The 25042-nt window shown below is 42.1% G+C and overlaps 1 protein-coding gene across 9 annotated transcripts in view; it reads right to left on the bottom strand.

Annotated features, from left to right (window-relative positions):
• RREB1 (ras responsive element binding protein 1) overlaps window positions 1-25042 on the bottom strand; it is a 147011-nt gene that overhangs the window by 39266 nt on the left and 82703 nt on the right. For all 9 annotated transcript variants that reach the window (XM_063665788.1, XM_054492774.2, XM_054492780.2 and 6 more), the window contains 4 exons: window positions 24679-24768; window positions 22935-23098; window positions 1269-1413; window positions 570-706 (listed from right to left, as the gene is read on the bottom strand). In XM_063665788.1, coding sequence (XP_063521858.1) covers window positions 570-706; window positions 1269-1413; window positions 22935-23098; window positions 24679-24768 — 536 coding nt within the window. The remainder of the gene's footprint in view (window positions 1-569; window positions 707-1268; window positions 1414-22934; window positions 23099-24678; window positions 24769-25042) is intronic.

Here is a 25042-nt window from a genome sequence, read left to right as displayed (position 1 = left end):
ACCTATCACTTTTTTATTGAAACATATCAGGCTCCATTTTTGGCCAAGTGTCCTGCACTAAGCAGAACTTTACCTTACTCAAAATGGCTTCTCAGGTTTCTGCACTATCAGGTCCAGCTCAGTTCAAACACTTCTGAGTGCCTACGATGCACCAGTGCTGTGCCAGGGGTATCCAACACGTGGGCTGTCCCTGTTTGGGCCACATATTCATGCATTGCTAATAGTCATTTGAGTTGCAACATCTTTTGCGAAGAAAATCTATCTGTTGTCCAAGAACACCCATGATAGCAGACTCCCCAGTGTTCAGGGGCTCACTGGTGACTACTCAAGGGGCTTTGCTGAGAGAAAGAAGGCACAGTGAACCATGTGAACACCCTGTGGATACAGCCACCCTCTGACAACTCTCAGCCAACTTCTTCCCCACAACAATACTTTCTTAACTGCCTCCCTAATGTTGTTGTGCCCAAGTTCAATCACTGGAGCCCAGTGTGGAGTAACGGGACTTAAGAACATTGTCACATGCCAGGAGAAACAGGAATGAACAAGGTCTAGTTCACCCTTTCTCCTACCTTAGTGGGTTATCTGAATGGGTCTCCATGTGGGTCTCCAGTCCATACTTGCAAACAAACTCCTTGAAACATACTGGGCAGTGAAAGACTTCATCAGCTTTCTTCTCCGAGTCACCTGACTGCCCGTCTTCTACCATCTGAGGGAAAAGGAAAAAAGTGAAGTCACGAAGGTCTCCCACATGGGATGGCTTCAGAAGAGAGGCCAATGCTAAATTCAGAGATTTACAATAATAAAAGGCAAGGGTTGCATTATCCAATTCTGATTATTAAGGACCTGACCATTCATTCATTCACACAACAAATACTCCCGGAACGCTACCATCCATCCATCCACCCACCCACCCACCCACCCACCTGACAAGTACTTATGCAGCACCTGGTATCTGCCAGGCACTGGTAATAAAAAAGTGAGGACAAAAGAGTCCCGAATGCTTATGAAGCTTGAGCTTTAGCTAGAAAAAACAGGTAGAAAGCATGGAAACATTGTAAAAGCTCTTCATCTCCGGGCTCAGCAGAGGGGCTCAAGAGGAAATGCACACTGGTACTCTTTTCTTAGACACTTTACAGAAACAGTATGGGAAAACACAGGTTAAGAGCTTAGGATGGATGTCAAGTCTCCACACTGAGAAAATAAAGATTAGTGGTATTTCGGACAGAAGTCCCGTGAGCAGGTGAATCTGCTCTGGGAGCCAAGAGGACCTTTTTAGCTGGTGCTGGGTCTTCTCTCTCTGACTCGGCATCGTGACTCAGTTTCCTCTTGGAGGACAATCGCCTACGTTTCAGAGGAGATGGAGGGGCTGTGGCTGTGGCACTGTTAGGGTCCTTCTCATGGATCTTCATATGTCTGAGAAGAAAACACACACACAAAATGTGATCTAACAAATAAGTCAGTTCATTTATATTTTATATAAATATATGTAAAATTTATATATAAATATATATAAAATATATATATAATATATAATTTTATATAAATATTTATATTTATAAAATATAAATATTTTATATTTAGGCACTGGTACTTAAATTTTCTTTAGTTAAGAGATATGAGGTATAATTTATACAGTGACTTCTATCTTTTTAAAACTGTATAATCTCCTTGAACCTCTCTTAAAGCTCTTACAAGTGCTGTCCAAAAGTGTTGCTTAATGTCTTGCTGTTCACTGGAAGACATTCATGAACTTAACTGGCATTAACAAGATGAAACAAACTATCTGGTGACCTGTTCCACTCACGCAGACAAAAAGTACTATTTTAGGACATGGAATTCTACAGAATAAAGAATTCCCAGACACCTAAACTGTTCCACTAGTTCATAAACTAAGTGATAATGCTATCCTTGCCCCCAAGAACCCACTGCCCATCTATCTGTTGTACACATCTCTCTTTTCTGCTTTGGAAGCATTTTGGTGGTCAAATTTGAGACATGCTAACAGAGCAAACGTCCAGAGTGCTTAAGACCTGAAAGCAGTTCCCTGTTGTTCGTAGTATTATGTGGATTTATAGATCACAAGAGTTAACTCGGACAGTGGAACGAAAAAGTTACATGTGGTAACTCTAATATCTACAGGACTAGGCTACCCATATAGTATTACATAAAATATGTGCCTGTCTATTCCAAAAAGAGAGTCTTCTGGGTTATTCAACTTAAGTGACCTTACTTTATTGAGTTCTAAAACAAACATTCTAACAACAAGGTCCCAAGATATACAGGAAGCGAATGACATTAAAAATGAATAGTGAGTTTTAATTTCCTAATTTTGCACCATAAAAATGATTTAGTTTTGCCAATGACAATCATCATCACCCTCATCATGTAACTGTGGTTGACCTGTGCCAGATTTAGGACCATAGCCACAGCTTTTTATGAATAACTATTTTATAGGATTATCTTGTTTGAGAAATTCTCAGGAGTAGAGAAAGACAGGAAAATTTTCATGAGCTATCCTGTCACCCTTCTGAAAAGAAGTTCTGCTCTCTTTTTAGCTGTACCATCCTTTTTTGTTGTTGTTGAGATGGAGTCTTGCTGTCGCCCAGGCTGGAGTGCAGTGGCGTGGTACTGGCTCTCAGGAGGGCATGGTTGCAGTCAGCTATGATCATGTCATTGCACTCTAGCCTGGGAGACAGAGTGAGAACCGGTCTTTAAAAAAAAAAAGGAAAGAAATAGAATAATAATAAAGAATCACAGACAACCATTATTTAGTTCTTGGCCTCCTAAAGCCTTGTGAAAGTTAATGGGAACAAATAGCTTTGTTCTAAGCACCTCTATTCCAAAGTGATTATGATTTGAGGACATCATCCCTCAATATCAGCATTAAGAGCAAAAAAGAAAGGCTGGCAAGTTTTTCACACTCCAATTTTAGAAATGCTCATTTTGAAGAAAGCATCTAAGAGTTCAGAAAGTATGAGAGATGTAAACTAGCATCAAACCTGCCCTTTCAATAAATTACTCAAAATTAATTTTAATTAACAAAATCCACACCCTTTTCTACAGTTGATATGAGAATATTAGAAATTAGAGGTTGACAACTGTAAACAGTTCATGAGCCCATTTCAAGCTATATCTTTTGAATCATATGACACAATATTTATAGAAATACAAAATGATAATTATTTTGTTCTTGGGATTTATGAAAGAAGCTGTTTTCATAAAGGAGGGACTGGGGCCAACACTTAGTGAGGGCCTAGTAGGAACCTTAGACAGATCATTATTTCCATTTTGCAGATGTGGCAGCTGAGGTGCAGGGAGGCCAACCTGCCCATAGCCTCAGAGCTTGAGCCGACTTATGTGCGCCGACTCTGAGCTCATGCTCTTCCCCCAACCCCAACCTATCTCCCAAGACCACGCCAGTCAGTTAACTCCGTTCTGGATCACCAGCTGGAATCTTAGGGATATAACCTGAACCTGGACACTTCCTCTCTGCTGGACTGTGGCCCAAGGTGGCACAGTTACTACCAAAGTGAAGGGGGTGAGGAACCCACAGCTCAGGCATAGAACATTCCCACCTCCAGTTTTGCTCAAGGACGGCAGAGCCTCTGTCCTAGTCTGGAAAACCGGGGCTGCCCTTGAACTGCATCACTCCTAGAAGTGGCAGAGTGACCAAAGCAGGCCAAGGCAGTCTGACAGACAGCGGCTCACTCCAGTTCTCCCACTGAGCCCTGGAGCCCCAGGTGCAAAAGCAGAAGCATTGCTCCATTCCAGGGTGAAATCCCCAGCTGCTGGGTACAACATGGGAAGTTCTTGCTTTGTCCTTCCAGCTGCTTGATGAGCAAAAGCTGCCTTGACAACCTCAATTCAGCCCACGGGTGAACTGCAGGACTGAAGGGGTCCGGCCAGGTCTGACGATGGATTTGATGTTGTAGTGAGAGATTCTCCCCACTGCTCTGACCCCTGCTCTGCTTCCCTAGCCTCCAACAACAGGAGTGGCAACTTGAGCTGTTCATTTCCTCCCAAAAGCTCACAGGAAGTGGAGCCAGGATCATCATGATGAGACACTAATGACCCCTTCCCCTCAAGCTGTGGCCAAAACAAATTAGGGGTGGTGGGAAAGCGAGTATTCTAATCCTTAGAAGGTTTGGGTCTTTCTCTCGGGGTTCATTTCAAGGGCTAATTTGTGTAATTTCCATGCATCCTGAAAGTCAATAAACGACAAGGAGCCCAAGAACTGGACGGGAGCTGGGATGGGATTCAGCCCTCTACTCTGCATAGAAAGTCCCTCTTCACAGCAGACTGGAGGCATCACCATTTAGTTCTGCTTGGACACTTCCACCAACAAGGACTTCTCCATTTTCACTGGCTGTTGTAATTGTTAAAACCATCTCCCTCACATTGAGTCAGAAATTCTGTCTATCTGTCCTCAAGGGAGATGCTGTGTTATAGCATCAGTCCATGTTCTCATCTGCGTGGCAGCTCTTCATATAGTGTAAGAGGACTACTGCGTTTCTGTAATGTGTTCTCTTTTAAAAAGCGAACAGCCCCCCTCAAGCTCTGCTTGCAAGTCTGTGGAATTATACTGGTCCTAAGTAACCCTGGAATGCTCTCCAGTGTACAGGTATCCTTCATGATACCTGGATCATGCTGGATCCAGATGCAAATTCCAGTCTGGATGTGATCTGACAGCTCAGGGCGCATGGCTGGCACTATGACCTCCAGAAACTACATAAAAGGGAGCCTGGGTGGGTTCTATTGGGTGTGTTTATACCCTCAGTTCCTACCAAGTTTGTTGTCAATCACGATCCCCACGATTCCTTCATTTACTGCTATCAAACCACATCTCCTCCATTCTGCACCTGAGCAGTGCATCTTTTCACCTTCCAGATTGGCGAGGGTGAGAAGGTCTTACATTAACAATACGTGGGGTTGGTGTGGTTCAGAAGACTGGTACTCTCCCATTGTTGGTGAGAGTAGAAATGAGTGACCGCCTTTCTGCAAAGTGGCTGAGCACTAGAGATATGAATTTTAAATATGTATGCTCTTTGCCTCAGTAATTCTACTTCTAGAAATCTGTCTTAAGGTCTAATAACTGAACAAATGTGCAAAGATCCATATACGAGGATTCATGTTTCAATGGATACATTGCACAAACACTAGCAATGGCAGGAATTCCTACCAGCTGGTCTTAGTATCTTAAGCTGGCCACTCTGCTCTTCCTCTTGCTCTCTTATTTTCCATTTTCTATCCAGCAGCCAGACTGAGCATCTAAAACACAGGACCAATCATACCACTCCCCTGCTTAAATTCCTCTGACAGTCCCATTCTTAGAATTAAAATAAATCTGGCTTCCACCTATTTGCTAGACTTCAATAGTGGAGCACCCTGCCCTCTTCCATCCCAAAGCCCTTTCAGACAGACTAGCCCCTGTGGGTCCCTCAAATGCATCCAACTAGTTCCCGCCTCTGGGACTCAGGTGCTTGCTGCTTCTGCCTGGAAAACTGCACCCCAGACCTTCCCAAGCCTGGCTCCTGCCGTCCAGGTTTCATGCCACACGCCTCTCCTGCAAAGCCTTCCCTGAGGCCCCACACCCCACTTGTGCAGATGCTCTTACGCCCACAATTCAGTGTTCCTTCCTCCACAGCACACAGCAGTAGCTGAAGATATCACGTATTTTACTCGTCTGACTGTCCCCTCACCCTCAATTGAAAGTTAAGTTCTATTACAGCAAGAACCTGGTCTGTGTTGTTCTCTGCACGAGCCCTGGTGGCACATAGGTGTTGGTCAGTAAGTATCTGCTAAATTGCTGGATGGAAGAACAAACAAATAAGTATTTGTGGAATTCCTGAATGGACAAATGAAGGAGGGAAGGAATGAAGTATATGTAGAAAATGTTTGCTTCACTCAGAGTATTACTATGACATACGCTCTCAGGTTCCAGGACATCTTATAACTTGCCTTGCTAGAACTTGGTGTGAGCAAACATGACACGAGACTGTGAACAGTGACACACTGAAGGGACTTCAATTGAAAACACTCCAACAATGAACACTGAGGACACGTGTTAATCTTTTCTTATTGGAATTCATATATTTGTTCATTCGAAACAATACCTACACTCATTGTAGACAGAGGTTAATATAAAATCCAAGTATAGTTCTGCCTTTCCATAAAATTCTGTAATTTTCTTTTGGAAGCATGACACTTTAATAGTAGGAATCCTGCCGCACTGTGGTCTAAGGAAGGAATTTTATCAGAACTTTTGGAGTCAAGAGAAGTTGTATCCTATTCATAACACCCAAAGAGGCTTTTACAGTGATGAACAAACACAAATATAGCAGAAGTTTTTTAAACTTGGAAAAAAAAAACCCAAATCTGAGCACTTTTTGGCACAACTGGAGCCTACTTTGAATCTAGGAGTAGACGCTGATTTTCAACTTAAATGGCTTTTCTTCCACAAGTGTAATCATTTGCTTTCTAAAATTTGAGATGGTCCATTTTAGCAGGGTAGGTTGTCTGTAAGAATATTGAAAACATCAGAGTTAAACCAGAGTACACCCTGTGCAAGGGCTGAAGGCTGGTCAATAACTCCAGGGAGACAGACCAATCCCTAAAAGCTGACCCTCCCTGCCTCCCTGAATGTTCTCCTTTCCAGTTCCAAATACAGGAACTTTCTGCTGACCTTCCTTAGGCATGGAAGTCATTAGATTTGGGAATGGGGTAAAGCTCTTAGCTATTCAAGCACTGGCTTGCTCTGAGCAACAATCAGGAATCTGGGTGGAAAGATGGTGTGTAGACAGAGACCATGTGATGCAATGAAGCTTTTGGGTGGTCTCTGAGCAGTGATACATTTGAGATGTGTGATCTCTGTTCTGCCACCTAGTAACTATGGAGACTCCAGAGAATCTTGGGCTCCCTCAGCTTCAATTTCCACACTGGTAAAATGAGGACAATCCTGTCAGTCTCCTAGAACACCAGTGCTCACTCTGTAGGCTTCTGACCAGCAGCATGGGCACCACCTGGGAGCTTCATTCAAATAAAACCCCCCGAGTCCCATCCCAGGCCTGCAGACTGGTAGGCGCTGGGTCAGGGCCCAGCAGTCTGGCTTGCACAAGCCCTGCAGGTAATACTGAAGCCTGCTTAAGTGTGAGAACCATGGGATCACAGTGAACTTCTCCGGCTCTCTCTCTGCACCGTTTGCAGGTTCGGTCAACCATTTGACCAGGACGCTGACATTTTTTGGATACCAGCATTAAACATCTCCCAGACTCATCTTCCAATATACCAGCAGTCTCTCCATCAGTTTACCAGGCATAAATGCTTAACCAAAAAGTTGGGAAATTTAACATTCTTAAAATTCTTTTGGGGGCAAAATCCTTTGGGAAACTCTCAACAAGTTTAAATGTGATCCAAACCAAAGATTACTTAGTCATAGCTGCCCTCACAGCAGGTCTCAGACATTCTTCAAGCTCCCCGTATGTAATTTGCATGTGAAGGTTAAACCTCAGGAGAAATCTAGACACTTCCAGTATTTGCTAACTTTTCAGTCTCAATTTCCTCCTAGGACTGTTAATGGAGGAGCCGACTTACTTGATACTCTGAGTGAATGGTACCATAAGGAAAGTCACTCCGTCAGGACACAGGACGCTGTATATAAAGCACACACAGCATGGCCCAGGACCTGCCAAGCTGGAGGCAACAGGTTCAAACAGGGTCTGGCAGCCCGGTTATAGAGACATCCCCATCTGTACCTGGTGCTCATTTCTTTTTGCCCAACAAAGCCTTGTGATAAACAAAGAGGGAATGAATAAGATTAAGAACCTCCACAGCCACACAACCTACATTTCTGGCCAAAGTACGATTCTAGAAAGATATGTGTATGTTTTCCTAACAAATGCCTAGGAGTTCAGTGTGGAGGGCTGTGGATGATGCTTGTAATGCCAATCAAGTTCTATGCAAGCAAACGGGGGATGGAGAGCAGACACAGAGTGGGAGGGGGCGGGGGGAGGACAGCAAGGCGGCAACTGAGCAATTCCTGGTGTGGCCCCACCTGTAAAGTACAGAGGCACCTTCTAGTAATTCAGGTGTTGTTTGGGTTCAGTCATGCTTGTCTGGAAGGCAGGTCACACCAGCTGTCCCAGGGTGTGGAGGAAGGTTAGACAATGCGTAAGCACCTGTGCTGACCCCCAAAGCCAGCCCTTAGAAAAATCTAAAGTCAGCCTGGCATGAAGTGTAAACCCGCAGTCTGTAGGCTCGCTGTGGGAATGCCGTCAGCCAGGCAGCTCCCAGGGCTCGCAGGATGCTCCCGGTGAAATGCACTGGACACTGCAGCCACCACCACTGGCCAGTTAGATCCCACAGTCTCTGATGTAGGCAACGTGGCCCATGGAGGCCACGACAAAGTCAAGTTTTGCGGCTGATACCGAGGTTTATTCCTCCTGCCTCCATTCTGGGAGGTGTCTATAAAGACCACATGCTCCACAGTATGGATGTCCTCTACAAGCCTGCAATACTAGGCAATACGTCCCCAGAATAGAGAACGTCTCTCATCTGTTGACTGTAGCATAGTATTCCAAGGGAGCCAGTGTAAGGACAAAGTTAAATTTTATCAGAAGTTAAGGAATCTTAACTTGAAGTCCAGGTATACCAGGGGTTCATTTTCATGTTCCTTATAAGCAAACGCTTTGGTGGACTCTCAATCTCCACTGATCATCAGCCCAGAGCTTCTCTCCAACCCCAGGCATGCGGTCACGGTTCTCCAGGCTGGACCACCATTTTTGCTCTCCTACCTCAGGTTCCTTGGCAGTATTTGGAGACAGCAGTTCCTTTTCTATCTTGGTCCTGGGTAAAGACCCTTCTGCATTCTTGGTACAGATACTTCCTTAATGATGCATCGAGCTAGAGTTATAATACCTGAAGAATATGTATTCTTTTCTTTTTGGAAATAGAATCTTGCTGCACCACCCAGGCTAGAGTGCAGTGGTGCAATCCTAGCTCAGTGCAACCTCAAACTCCTGGGCCAAGGGTCGAGGGATGACATTCTCTTGCTAATGAATGTCTACTTAGAAAACTGAGGGCCCTTCTCTGCTGCCTCTACAGCTCCTTCCTCCTCTCCTGACTTTCAGATCCAGTAGAGGGTAGGGAGGTGTTGGCAGTCAGTCCACATGAACCAGCACTAACCTTTAAAAAATCTTTTACTCTAGACATGATTCCTAACTACTCTACCCTTGAATCAGTAATATCCTACATCCTCCTGTGCTTGTCTTTTTTCCTTGCCTGCTTATGTTTTGCTAAAATAAATTTTCATGTTATTTGGTCCCCATACCTATTTACAAAATCCACAAAAATACATAGTAATATGTCCATACAAAGTCAGACATTCTTAAAAACAAACAAAAGATCTCAGAAGTTGGATGAATTGATGTTTCTCTCACCCAAAGAGAACTCTCATTAACACAGAGCTACAATCGGCCGGCTAGGACTTCCTGGGTGAGTCCAGAGACATCAGTGGAAGGCTCCCATTTCCCACAGACAGGCCTTAGATACCTCAGGGCAGCTGCTGTTGTTGTCATGGCCTCTTTCTTCTTCCCCAGGCTAACCTCCCTCGGCTTCCTCAACATTTACATGCAGCCTGGGGTCCAAATCCCCACACCCATGGCTGGCCTCTCCCAGCAGGGACACTGAATATCCCCATATTACAGTCTGAGGTGATGGTGCCCCAACTGAAGTCATCATTCCCAAAGTGACCTCAAGAGCCCAGAGCTGTCCCCTCTGAGGGAAGCCATTGCCGGCCACCAGAGACCAGCTTCCCAGGGCAATGGCTAAAATCATACACACCAATCCCCACACCTAAGCTTCGTAGGAGGAGGGAAGTGCTGAAGTCACAGGGGCCCTTTTCTACTTCAGCTTGAAGGGAGATCACTTGAGCTGTCTTCAAGAAGGCAGGACCTAGTTACTTACTCACTTTCTGTGCAGGAGGAAGAGATGACTATCTTCATGATAGGACAGTGCTAAGTCACTGCTACTCCTCAGCCAGTTCCAAAAGAGGAACAAGAAATGCACGGGCGGGGCCATCCCAGATGGTCGGCCACGCGCTCACAAGGAAAGTGGAAGGTGCCGTGGGCGAGTGCAAGAAGCAGCGTAGTGAAAAAGGAAAGCCACCCACTCTGGGGATGTTGTGTTATATTACTTAGGGGCCACTGAGAAACTGCTGGCAAGGAAAGAGGAACCAAGATTGGAGAGAGAATGAATATAAATGAATCCAAAGAGAAATGTCACCTCCCAAGACCAGCCAGGCGACAGAGCCCTTCTGTATGACCAAGGCTGTTTATAGCCACTTTTATCTAAAACGGATGGACATGGTGCACACATGGCTTCTGTTCTCCAGAGATGTCGAGGGAGGAATAGTACACCATCTACCAACAGAAACCGGAGAGGAGGGCCCCGGAAGAACCTGCAGCATCGCAGACCTCAGTTTTCCCACCCATAAACTTGGAACAGCAGTTCTCTTGAGCAAGCTGGGTTATATAAGCATGAAGAGGAAGAATTAAATGCTGACACCACAGGACCAATGAACCCATTATGCAACTGAATCTCCGGTTTAAGGAAATACAAAATCTGTCTCCACTGAAGGCCAACAACCTTTCCATTAAGCATCCCAGAGCCCCAAGAGAAGCTGAGGATGGCCCACAGGCACACAGACATGCCAAAGGTGAGACGAGGATCCATGTCATGAATACACAGGCTAAGACTTCAGTGCTTCCTGTTCATGTTTCAGTGGGGAGGGTGGGATGGGGGTTGGGGGGGGACAATGTTGCCACTAATCACCTTCCTTAACACATCAGAAAAAGGTTGACAGTGAGTGGGCACGCTTCGGTGTTTGCTAGCACCAGCTTGTTCAGCCCGAACAGGTCGGACAGGTTGGATATTTAAACAAAGGCGGAAAAATGTAAGGTATAAAGCCCTGTGAAGTGCTACGGTGGAAATGCTGCCAGCTCCCTGCAGGTTTCATTTTGTGATCTAATGCTGGAAGTCAGGCTCCCTCTTGACTTTGCTACTTTTGTGTTATGAAACTAAACTGGACACACACTCAGGACCTGTTCAAAGTTCTCAGTGCATCAGATGAGGGGCATGGTGGGAGAGGACACCGGGGCATGTTGCATTCCGGAGCAGAGGCCAGCTCCCTGCTCCTCATCCTACCCCCAGCAAGCCCATCCCTAACCTTCCCTAACCTAATTTCTCACTCTCACCACTGCCTGCTGTTCAAGTGTGGGCAAGCATGATGTTCCGGATTCTGCTGCCATCCACCAGTTTTACCCAGTAAGACTGAGCTGCTGAAGTGCCTCAACAAGATGTGTCAAAAATACTGTACTGCTTGTATTAAAGATAAAATTTATTTTGCATTTCCTTTCCAAAAAACAAACTAACAACACCAACTCTGCTAAAACAGAAGAAAACTTAAGTTATAAATATTAGCATCCAGTTGGCCAAATGATAAAAAACTAATTATGAACCAGATCATAAATTTGAGAACCAGTGATAGGATGAAAAAGGCTTGATTCTTGCTTAACATGTCCACTGAGGGGACAGTGTCCACTTGAGTGTCCACTTGGACAGTTTTATGATTGTTATGCTCTTTGGCATAACTGAACTTGAACTTGGTCAGTTCAATTCAGAGAGAAATTCTAGATCAAGAGTAAGCAACAGCCACAAGAGGTTTTTCAAATATTTCTTCAGAAATATAAAATAGGTCAGGCATGGTGGCTCACGCCTATAATCCCAGCACTTTGGGAGGCTGAGGTGGTCGGATCACCTGAGGTCAGGAGTTTGAGACCAGCCTGGCCAACAAGGTGAAACCCCATCTCTACTAAAAATACAAAATTAGCTGGGTATGGTGGCGCATGCCTGTAATCCCAGCTACTCGGGAGGCTGAGGCAGGATAATTGCTTGAACACAGGAGGCAGAGATTGCGCCACTGCACTCCAGCCTGGGCGACAAGAGTGAAACCCCATCTCAAAAAAAAAAAAAATATATATATATACACACACACACACACACACACACACACACATATATACACACATACATACATATATATACACACATATATATATAAAATAAGCTGTGCTGATTGTTAAAGGGTATTAGAAAAGAAAAAAAACAAGCACAAAGTAAAAGGGAAAAATGTTTTGAGGAAGGTCAAGTCTAGCAAACAAAAAACAGGCTACACAAGAGACTGTTAATTAAAATTGGCCAACTTTTAGCTTTGATAATTTTCTTACACTTTTTATCTAATTTGAAGAATAAAATTCAGTGACAGATCACACTTGCCTACCCTTTTTCTCAGAGGATAATGGCAGCTTTTGATTATTCACAGATTTCTAAAATGCAAAGTAAAAATTCTGGAAAGAACCACAGAATCTCATCTAATAGTATTAATGCAAATCCACACTAAAAAAGTGTAAAGACAGGCCAGGCATGGTGGAGTGTGCCTGTAGTCCCAGCTAGTCGGGAGGGTAAGGTGGGAGGATCGCTTGAACCTGGGAGGTTGAGGTTGCAGTGAGCTATGATGGCGCCACGGCACTCCACTCTGGGAGACAGAGTGAGACCCCGTCTCAAAACAAAACAAAACAAAAAATCACACACACACAAAAAACTCAAGCACACACACATATATGTAAACATCATAGAACAAGCAATCAAAAAAAAAAAAAAAAAAAGGCAAGTGCTCAAGTAATAAGGATTTGCACAACTTGGCCATGGAAATTCAGCACATGATACACAGCTACTGTTACACAGCATTGTTACCAGGTTCTTGAGTCCTTAGAATGCAGTCTATGTTGCCCCAATTGTTAAGAAGCTGGGAGTCTATTTTCTCACTTTAGTAAATCCATCTGCTGAACTAGTATGCAAAAGGAACTGCTGGGTTAAATATCTTAAGGGAGAAGAGAAAGGAAAGCCTTGAACTACAATTTGTTGAGCACCTAACGTGAGCCAGAGGCTTGAGTATATGTTACAGCATTTAATCCTTCTAACAGATTTTGTGAGTAAACGTTACCCCCACTAAAGATGAAGAAATTGAGGCTTCTGACCATTCCAGGGAGTATCCTTTATCAGCCCTGGCCAGAAAAGTTAGACGGAGCTATCAGAGGACTCAGAAGCACCAAAGAAAATGTCGCCCTTCTTTAAACCACCACTGAAGTATAAAAATAAAAGCACCCAGCTTTCAAATCCAGCCAAAAAAAATGTAAAGAAAGGCTAAATTTGTTTAATCAATCAATAAGCTTATGTGGTGAAAGCTTAATAATGCTATTGGGAGGAACTGGTAGCCCAGACATTCTGCTGCAATAAACAGATTTGTAAATATCCGCTCTTTTTCTCCATGTCTTATCTAGTGGAAAATCTCCACTCTGGAGGGAAGATTATGGGCCTCTTACCAAGGTGCACTCTCAAGAGTGAAAAGCATATTAAGTGGAATGATCATGGAATGGGATATTACACTTACATATTTTTTTAATCTCGTCAAAAAGAGAAGTTTCAACCCTTCTTAAAGAAAAGCTTTCTAAATTGTACCAGAAGTATGTCTATTTTAGTGTTCAGAGTACTAACATATGCTGCAAACTACTTTGATACCCAAGTATTATCATAATGAAACTACAGTACCAAATATTCACGAAATGCCTAACATATATAAGGAGATATATACAGTTCATACAGCTATGCTGACTACGTATATCCCATTAAAATCACATTTGCATGAACCCCTCAACAGTCTTTGCACAGAACATTTATGTCCTTCTAAGTGGAGTTAAATGTGTTAAGATCTCTGAGCATCCCTGAAGGACATTTGCTTTTGATTTGTCTTTCCCCCTTGGATGTAGACAACTGAAATGCTTTTAAGATTTTCTTTTCCATAGAAGTATTTCAAGGGAAACAAAACATTCACACAGTCCGGGGCAGGGTGACCCACAGATTTTTATCCTACAAATAAATATATAATTTATTCCCATGTGAACCGTCCTGATACTTTCCTTCCTGCAGAAGAATATGTCAAGAGGGACAGGGACCTGATGATTACGAGATTAATTTTAAGATGGGACTGACTGAACCTTTGAGTGGTCACCTCCACCCTTGAGAAGCAGCAAGCGCCAGAACGACCTACAGGGTGTCCTCAGAAACTTGATACGACCATGATGGAAGTTCACAGGACCCTTCCTCTTGCGGGGAACTGAGGGTAAAGAAGTGACTGTCCCCTGCTTTCAGAGACACTGTGCTACCTCTGCTCCTTCTCTCATTTAATACTGGCCACCTGTTCCAGATACCCAAGTGCAGTTGTGTGCCAAGGGCTGGCTTAGCCTAAGCATCTGAGAGTAGTATGCTAAATTCAGAGCCTTCGTGGTCTCATTTGTCATGGAGCAGGTCACATTTCTGTGCAGCTAATATTTTCTTCAAGCATAATAGGAACATATAAGCCTCTGTTCCTGAAGCCTATCCTGATGTCCAGGGGCATCATCAGGGCCTATGTCTCCCATACTTGGCAATAGAAAAAATTGTGCCTATGGCCACAGGAAAAAAGCCTGCAACGAAACAACTAGATGATGTTCCAAGGATTTCCCTTCTTCATCTTCACCCTTCTTTTGGAGGCAAAGTCTCGCTTTGTTGCCCAGGTTGGAGTGCAGCAGCGTGATCTCGGCTCACTGCAGCCTCCGCCTCATGAGTTCAAGTGAACTCAACCTGCTGAGTAGCTGGGATTACCGGTAATCTGGCTAATTTTTGTTTTTTTTTTTTTAGTAGAGATGGGGTTTTGCCATGTTGGCCAGGCTGTTCTCAAACTCCTGTCCTCAAGTGATCCACTCACCTTGGCCTCCCAAAGTACTGGCCCATCTTCACCATTTTAATGATAGCTGAAATCAGAACACATCCCTACTCTTCAAAGAATAAGTGAAGTTAGTCATCAAAGCTTGCCCCTGCCAGGGTCTTAAGCATGCCCTTAAATGTAAGACATGCTCCACAACTCTTTAGAATTAAAAGTCTACAGTCTGTAAAGTAAGGAGCAAAGTGAAAATTAATTTCCTATTTTCCCAAGGCAATTTTAAAAGGAAAATACCAGTTTTAGAGACAGGCTTTATTCCAAATGAGGCACATTTCAATCCTCTGTTTCAAGTATCATTTCTTCACAGCTTTGCAGCTCAGCACTTTCTGGAACAAGCTTTGCAAATTGCAAAGCTCAATGCCCTTTTTCCTACATTGAGCTCTCCCAGAGGCGTGCTCCGGCTCAGTTTCCCAAGTTTGTTTTGGAAGACGAGCACCACTCAATCCAAATTTTCAACGTGGGAGCAACTGATAAAGAGTTCTGGGAAGTTAAAAGCTGGATCCACAGTGATGTTTCCATGATACATGTTTTGTACTTGATGGCAACCTACTCTTCTGCTCAGCAACTGAGCTGTGGTTAGAAAGGCTTGGGACAAAGGATTTTCAAACCTCAAAAACATGAGAATCTGCATACAGGGAAGTGGCAGCTCACAAAGCTATACCAGATATGGTAATAAATTAAAAAGGTCTTTACCCTAACCTTTCTCAAAATAAATTAAAATAATATAAGTAATAAATTAAAAAGGTCTTTATCCTAACATTTCTCAAAATAAGTTGGAATTAGCATCACTCTCATCTCCCTACTTGCCAAAATATAATTACTTTTAAAAGATCAAGTAAATTTATTTACTAGAAAAAAGTATAATAAGTTATAGGCTTTATCAGTGCTACAAAGCAACTGTCAATGACTACACAAAATTTAATATGCTACCTTCATTCTGTGAAGTTTACTTTATTTGACCAATATAACAATTCTGTGTCCTCTTATAAAACTAAGATACAGCAAACTCTACAAAAAGACTGAGTAGCATTATAAATACAGATAACTAACAAATACTCATAAAATGACTACAGGCCAAAGGAAATAGAGTGAGTTGCTCTATAAAGGCACCTCAATATCAGCTAAGAGTAACTTGAAACTTGAAAGGATGTAGTCCTCAGAGTCTGTGTTGTGAGGCCCTCTGAGTGTTTCAGCAAAAAAAAACAAAAAACAAAAAAAAAACAAACTTTGGGGTGGAGCCCAGATCTGCCTCAAGCAGGCAACATCGGAGGGCTGGGCTCATCTGGAAGAGTGTGCACATACACGGAGATGTGCATCCCATGTGTGCGTGTGGACAGCCTTCAGAGCAGGGGGTGAGCAGAAGGAGGGGGAAGGGTAAGCTGTGTAGTCGTCAACTGTGCTCTTGAGGAGCAGAGCACAGACCACCCTTGTGGAATCAAGCCTTCAGAGAAACGAAACTCCAGAAATCCACGCTACAGAGAATCACGCCACAGCAGAGGCCCCACCCAATCTGTGCCCCTCAGGGAAGAGCCAAAAATCAGAGCACAGGGCCATGTCAGACAAAACTGGCACAGTTGAGGGAGGGCCTCAAGCAGGTTACAAACAAGATGGAAAGGAGGCACCTGGGTGTGGGTGTCCTGGGAAGCTGAGGCAGAGGTTCTCTGATCCCTCAGCTTAGCATCGGCTCTGGAGACCCCATGAGGGAATTCCTGTGCACTACCCAATCCCAGCAGGTGCCAACAGACCTTGGGAAGCAGTGGTAGCGGAAGGGAAACAAGAAAAAGAACTTTGATCTTAAGCACTAAACTCTCACAAGTCAACTGAGTCGACTGATTTCCTTTCATACTTCTCAGGACCTGGGTTGCATTACTCTTTTTAATTCCTGCACGCACAACCCAGGGCAGTTCTGGCCCCTGATTAATGTAACACAGGCCCACAGGTATGTGCTTGGGAGAGATCACAGCTCACTACTAGAGTCTCAGATTCTGGAACAGATCCACCGGGGCAAATAAATCTAACTCCACTCTCTCTGGCACATTTTTGTAAGTGTTCTCACATTTTTATAATTTTTTTCAAAAGTACAGTTTCGCTAACAAATGAAATGGTAATGATTTTCATGTGATTTACCAAAACCCAAATGTTCTTTTAGCTCATTATTTGCAACTTTCTGCAAAGACATAATAAATGTAGTATGATAATCCCTAATATTTCAAATATATTATTACTTAAATTAAAGATTAAGTGTAGCAAAAAGTAAAACAAGCAAACTTAAAATAAATCACTCTCAATTTACTCAATTTATTTTTCTGGCATTATATGAACGTTTACTCAATATATTTTCTCTCTCTGGCACATACAACAATAAAAGAGTAGTAACCATTATTGATATGTACCATTTAACAAGCACTACACCAAGTGCTTTGCATGTATTATTTACTGATCATCACAACATTCCCATGCGGTAGGTATGGATACTACTACCTTTTACAGATGAAGTAATTAGGACACAGAGGTGCCAAGTAACTTGTCTGGGATCACACAGCTAGTAGTGGAACACCTCCTTAGATTGTCATTATGGTGGTTTCAGCTCTAACAATACAGACTCAGAAACTCCCTCTACCCAGGGCATGTCCATAGTACACTGTAAACCTTCAGAACCTTTTCACAAACATTATTAAATCTGAGCCCAAGTTCAACATGAGGTAATACTAAGCCATTCTGTTAAAGTGTCAAAAAATTAAGAGATTTCCACAAAGTTCTGCAGAACTAAGATTAGAACTCAGCCCCAATTTTGTCCTCTCCTCTGAATCAAGGTGCCTCAAAATAAGGAAAATTAGTACCAGAAAACCAAAAATTAGCACAAACAAGTATCACCAAGGCCTGCTTTTCTTCTGCTGCCCAGGCTGGAGTGTAGTGGCAAGATCTCAGCTCACTGCAACTTCCACCTCCTGGGTTCAAGCGACTCTTGTGCTTCAGCCTCCTGAGGAGCTGGGACTACAGGCACACATCACCACACCTGGCTAATTTTTTGTATTTTTAGTAGAGACATGATATCGTTATGTTGGCCAGGCTGGTCTCAAACTTCTGGCCTCAAGTGATCGGCTTGCCTCAACCTCCCAAAGTGCTGAGATTACAGGTGTGATCCACCGTGCCTGGCCAATGCCTGCTTTTAAAAAAATATTTATAAACAACTCCAAAATACGATGATCACAAATGAGAACTGTATCTTAGAACAGTACCAAGGGCTATGCTATAAAAAATTCAAAATAATTTCTAAGACTATCCAAGTAAACCCAAACAACACAGAGTAACAAAATTCAGTCAAAATGGTTGCCCCCAAAACTATCCCATGCTCACTATACATAGAATATGCTACTGGGATGACAGAAATAGTTTAACATTGAAAATAACGTTCTATAACAGCACAGAATTGTGTTGAGAATGAGGAAAAGAGTGAAAGAGTGCTTTTTTTCTAATATGCAAAGTGACACAAAAGCTACATCATTTCTCATATACAGTCCCAATCAGAAAATCTGAAATATGAAATGTTCCAATATTTAAAACTTTTTGAGTGCGGACATGATGCAACAAGTGAAAATTCCACCTTACTTCATGTGATGGGTCCCAGACAAAATTTTGTTTCATGCACAAAGTTATCAAAAATATTGCATACAATTACGTTCAGGCTACGTGTATAAGGTGTATATGAAACATATATAAATTTTGTGTGTAGACTTGCATCTGTGTCCCATCCTCAGGATACCTCATTATGTATGTGCAAATATTCCAACAAAACAAAACAAAACAAAAAAAAACAACAAATCAAAATCCCAAACACTTCTGGTCCCAAGCATTTTGGATACGGGGTACTCAATCTGTGGTAGTTAAAAGCATGGCCTCTGAAGCCAGATATCCTTTATTCAAATCTTAGCACTGTCTATTACTTCAGTCCTTTCCTCATTTGCAAAATGGGATAATAATTATACAGCCCTTACAAGGCAGAGTACATAAAAATAAATGGAGATCAATAAGGAAATGGAAGACTTGAACAATGCTATAAACCTACTAGACCCAACAGCACATCTACAGAACACTCCACCCAACAACAGCAGAATACACATTCTTCTCAAACAGATGGAACATTCTCCAGGATAAACCATATGCTAGGTGATAAAACAAGTCTCAGTACATTTACAAAGTTTGAAATCACGCAAAGTATGTTCTCCAACTATAATGGAACGAAACTAGAAATCAGTAACAAATTAATGGAACGAATTTCCCTGACCATAATGGAATGAAACTACAAATTAGTAAGAAATTTGAGAAGTCACAAATTTGTGAACACTGAAGACCACATTTCTAAATAACCAATGAGTCAAAGAAGAAATCACAAGGGAAATTAGAAAATATGCTGAGATGAATGAAAAAGAAAACACAACATACAAAAACTTATGGGAAACAACTTAAGCAATGCTTATAGGAAAATGTATAGCTATAAAAGCCTGTATTTAAAAAGTTCTCAAGCAATAATTCAGCCTTATACTTTGCTGTAACACTGGAAAAAGGTCAAACTAAACCTAAAGAAAGCAGAAACTGGGAAACAATAATGTTTAGAACAGTAATTGAATGAAATAGAGAACAGAATAGAGGGAAATCAATGAAAACAAAAGTTGGTTCTTTGAAAAGATCAATAAAATTTACAAATGTTTAGCTAGATTGACTAAGAGAAAAAAAGGAGATTCAAATTATTATAGTTAGGAATGAAAGAAAGGAAATTATTACTGACTTTACAGAATAAAAAGGATTACAAAAGGATGAGTTACTGTATGCCAAACAATTATATCACTTCATGAAATGTCCAAAATTCCTAGAAAGACACAAACTGTTGAAACTGACTCAAGAAGAAACAAAATCCGGGGCCAGGCGCAGTGGCTCTGACCTGTAATCCCAGAACTTTGGGAGGCTGAGGCGGGAGGATTACTTGAGGTCGGGAGTTCGAGACCAGCCTGGCCAACATAGCAAAACCCCATCTCTACTAAAAATACAAAAATTAGCCAGGCGTAGTGGTGCCGCCTGTAGTCCCAGCTACCCAAGAGGCTGAGGCAGGAGAATCGCTTGAATCCCGGAGGCGCAGGTTGCAGTGAGCCGAGATCGCGCCACTGTACTCTGACCTGAGCGATAGAATGAGACTCTATCTCAAAAAAACAAACGAACAACAATAACAACAACAACAAAAGAATAAAGGACAAAAACAACCCAACCATAGATGCAAAAAAAATCATCTGATAAAATCCAATACCTTTTCATGATAAAAACACTCAAAAAACTAGGAAAAGAAAGAAACTTTCTCAAACTGGTAAGGAACATTTATTCAAAAAACCCACAACTAACATCATATTTAATGGGGAAAGACTGAATGCCTTCTCCTTAAGATCACAAACAAAAAAAGAATGTTCATTCTCTTCATTTCTCTTTGACATTGTTTTGCAGGTTTTAGCTAGGAAAAGTAGGCGAGAAAATGAATACAGACATGATATAGAATAAGGAATCCACTAAGTAACTACTAGAATGAATAAATGAGGTAAGGTTGGAGGGAACAAAATCAATATATAAATTTTAACTAGCCATGAACAATTGAAAAATTAAATTAGAAAACAACTCTACTTATAATAGTACCAAAAATAATAAAATACTTAGAAATAAATTTAACCGATATAAAGCTTGTACTCTGAAAACTATGACACATTGAAAGAAATTCAGGAAGACTTAACAAATGGGAAAACATCCCATGTTCATGGATGGAGTTAGTATTGTTATGATGGCAATACCCCCAAATTGAAAGTTTTAACAACAGTTTGGCAATTCCTCAACTTAAACATGGATTTACCATATGACCCAGCAATTCTATTCCTAAGTGTCTACTAAGAAAAATAAAAACATAGGCCCACACAAAATGTTGTACAACAATGTTAACAGCAGCTTTGTTCATAATAACCAAAAAGTTGAAACAACCCAAATGGCCATCAGCTGATCAAGGGATAAGTAAAATGTGGTATCATATTTCTACAATGAACTATTATTTAACAGTACAAAAGAACCTGAAGCCCACTGAAGTGCACACTTTACATGGTATAATGTATGAATTACACCGTAAGATGTAAAAAAACAAATGAAAAGTGAATACAGACATGTGTTCATGTAATACAGATATGACACCCAGAGCACCACAGCTTCAGCAATGATTATTTGTAAAAACACACTGCCACACAGGTTATTGTAGAAGACAATAACTATGCCTTTTATAGCTGTGTTTATTTCAATTATATCTCAAAATGGAAAATTTCCAAATCAGGAGTGATTGGGCCTACCATCAAGAGATGTCTCATGGAGGATCACAGCGGTCAGTGGTTAGGGCCAAAACGCCACTAGGAGGGGCCTCTTCACCAATGTGCCCACTTGCCCCTGCCAACTTGTAGCTGGCTCATGGGGAGTTCCACTGAGCAGAGGCTCAGTAGGAAAAAGTGATGGAACCCCCAAGGGGGGAACAGGCAATACCTCTAGGACCAGATTCTGAGAAGGGCAAATATGTAAAGGACAAAGGACTTTTTGGGGGTGTGGGGTGTAGAACAAGCAGACCTAAACAGAGGGCAAAAATAAATGATACCAACAGGCCAACATGGTGGTAAAAAAATAAAAAGCTAAAATGCAAAATATTGTATTGTAAAATAGTGACACTATTCAATTCCTTTGTACCCAAAAACACTCCCAGGAGGAGATGAGGGGCAAAGAGAATAACCCATCAGGACTGAAATTTATGAGAAAATAAAAAAGCAAAACGCTTTGTAATTTCTTAAAATATTCATACTTTTCATGAAGTCATACCATACCTCACTTCTAAGAGTTTAGACTGAGATATACACAGGCTTTAAATTATTGCAGCATTACTTAGAAATGCAAATAATAATAAACATTGAGTGCTTAGTTTGTGCCAGGAACTGTATGCTGAACTATCACCTAATCCTCATCCTTATCCAATGATGTACATACGATTAAAAATCTTGTTTTTGGGGGTCAAAATAGCATGAAAGAAAATAATAAAACAAAAAAATCTCATTTTAAAGATGAGAAACTGGAGTACAAAGAGGTTAAGTAACTTGCTTGAGGATAGAAAATTTACAAGTAGCAGTTGAGACTTGAAATTCAGGTGCCTAGTTCCCAAATCAAATTTAATCGCTGTATCAGTATGTCCCATGTGTACGTGTAATAAACTGGCCCAACTCATTTTAGTGTTTATATAACAAAATATAACTAGCATATCAATTTTATAGTAGTTATATAAAGTTTTCTTTTGAAGTAAACATGTAACAAATGTGACTCAACTTTTTTAAAAGAAAGCAGAATAAGGACTGGACAGGAAAAGGGAAAAGTAAACCCCTCAAAACATGTGTGATCGGCCTATAAACTCTGTTTTCCATAGGTTCACCCCAAACAATTTTAATATGTCCATCACTCTGCTGTCTCCCACTTAAGTGAGCATCTTTCTCTCTCAGGAATTAATGTCCTGACGTTTATCAGATTTTCTTTTTCTTAATTTTATCGTATCTTATCCTGAAGCTTCAGGACCAGGCCACTTAACTATTTATTAAAAGCTCCCAGACTTTTTGTTTTTTGCAAAGAAAAGGTCTGTCAGGAATCTGGTAGGCATATGCAAATATTTTTTAAACGGCAGGGTTACGTGGATGCTACTCATGGAGAGTTCTTCTCTTACATGTGATAATCTGCCCACTTCTAGCACCCAAACAAACAACAGACTCCAATCGGCAGAGGGGAAATGACTCTGTGTTTCATCCTGAGGAACTCTGAAGGGCCACAGACCTTGCCAAGGTACTTCACCTCTAATACCCCAGAGATAGTGTGCATCTCTGGTTTCTCCATACACTGGACAGAGCTCCAGAACTCTCTGTACCTTTAGGCAAGTCTTCTGAAGGCTCAGAGGCCACTGTCTTGCCTGCCATCCTCCAGGTACCAGCCAACCCCCCAAACAAAGGGCGCCCTCACCCACCTGTGCATGTTCCCATTGGTGGTAAATGACTGGCCACACACAGTGCACTTGTAAGGCCTCTCGCCAGAGTGCACCAGCATGTGGCGATCGAGGGAGCTGGCCGAGCTCAGTGACTTCCCGCAGATGCTGCATGAGTGGTCGGCTCCTCCAGTGTCTGTGTTGTGCTGCAGAAAGCAATGTCACAGCGGTCACTTAAGAAAGTGCATCAAAAGCTCAGCTCTTAGGAAATGCAGATCCAGAGCTTTATTAAACCAATGAACTTTGTTGGCTATGTGTTTCTCTTTCATTTTAAATATCTTTCTGAAGGGGTAAAATGTATCAGGAAAACAGGCAAATAAATAATTTGTATGATATTCCCCCATTCCCACATTGTTTTGAAAACTACTTCTACTGAAAGGCTCAGAAAGAAGTAAAGCCTTCCCAGGTCTTTCTTTGAACCACATACAGATTCAATGACCACATATATTAACTCCTATGAGCCGAAGGACTCTCAACAGTGAAGGAAACATGTCCTTCCATTAAAGGAGTCAACGCCCCTTCTTCAGATTTGGTGACTCAGGCCTGCCGTGAGAGAAGGAGAACTGAAACCTGCACAGGGCAGAGTTCTGGCCTCTGAAAGACGGTAAAAAGGAACATTTCTATTCAAACCCGAGTTACTTTAGTGACTTGATGTTAATTCAGTACTATGTCATGATTTTACTAGGTCATCAATCCTTCACTGTTCTACACTCATCAATATTTTGTCATGAATTGGCCATAGCAGGAGAAGAAGGGTAAATCTCATAATAAAGGAGAAAAGCAAAAAAAGACCCCAAGCTGAGTAGATTTCCTTCTGTGTTATGTACGTTTATACTAATATAAACGTGCTGAAACCCCATCTCTACTAAAAATATAAAAAAATTGGCTGGGCATGGTGGCGGGCGCCTGTAATCCCAGCTACTTGGGAAACTAAGGCAGGAGAATCATTTGAACTCAAGAGGCAGAGGTTGCAGTGAGCTGAGATCGCGCCACTGCACTCCAGCCTGGATGACAGAACGAGACTCCGTCTCACACACACACACACACACACACAAAAGTCGGGGGGGAGGGGAGCGATTCTATTTTATTGTATTTATTTATTTAGAGACAGAGTCCCGGTCTGTCACCCAGGCTGGAGTGCAGTGGCGCAATCTTGGGTCACTGCAACCTCTGCTCCAGGGTTCAAGTGATTCTCCTGCCTCAGCCTCCCAAGTAACTGGGATTACAGGTACATGCCACCATGCCCGGCTAATTTTTGCATTTTTGGTAGAGATGGGTTGGCCAGGCTGGTCTGGACCATGTTGGCCAGGCTGGTCTCCAACTCCTGATCTCAAGTGATGACTGCCTATCTTGGCCTCCCAAAGTGTTGTGATTACAGGCGTGAGCCACTGCACCCAGCCAAAAGGGAATTTTGTGTTGACCTAAGACTTTGTCACAGGAATATGCATATACAAAAGTCATTTCATAACCACCTCCCAAAATTATTTTAAAAACTAAATTTAAATTAGGCACAGCTACAACTCATCCATTAAAATCCAATTACCCTGCCCTCTGCTTAAGGAAAAATAATTTAAATCAAAAATAGGCTGATCCGAAGGTAGTGAGTTATCTCAACTGATTGCTCACAGTGAGTGTTTAACTCCTTGTTCTACTCTTCCCCCTCTTCTCACTACTGCACTTGACTAAAAAAAATACAATAAAATCAAATAAAATAGTGGGAGTCTACCTGGCGAATGTGCATGGTCAGCTGGTGCTGGGTAGTGCAAATCTTCTCACACAGGGGGCAGTTATAGGAAGACTTCTCCTCTTTCGTTTCCTAAAATGAAAGATTAAAAGGGAAGATAAATTTCGAATCACAGTCAACGAGAGCCTTTTCTTTCTGTAATCAGTGTAATAAGCACTTGTGTCTATGTAGCTGAGAGCATGGGCTCCAGAACTTGCCCAGGTATAAGCTTGTGCAAGTCACTGCCCTGTCTGCCTCAGTTTCCTCATTTGAAAGATGGGAAAAACAGTACCACCTACCACACCATGCTGTGATGCAGGTTAAATTAACACATGCCAAGCACTAGAACGGTGCTGGGATCATAGTA

The sequence above is a fragment of the Pongo pygmaeus genome, chromosome 5 (genome assembly GCF_028885625.2).
Source record: "Pongo pygmaeus isolate AG05252 chromosome 5, NHGRI_mPonPyg2-v2.0_pri, whole genome shotgun sequence".
Taxonomy (NCBI): Eukaryota; Metazoa; Chordata; class Mammalia; order Primates; family Hominidae; genus Pongo; species Pongo pygmaeus.
Note: the sequence above shows the minus strand (reverse complement) of the source record. Positions and strands in the feature narration are given on the sequence as shown.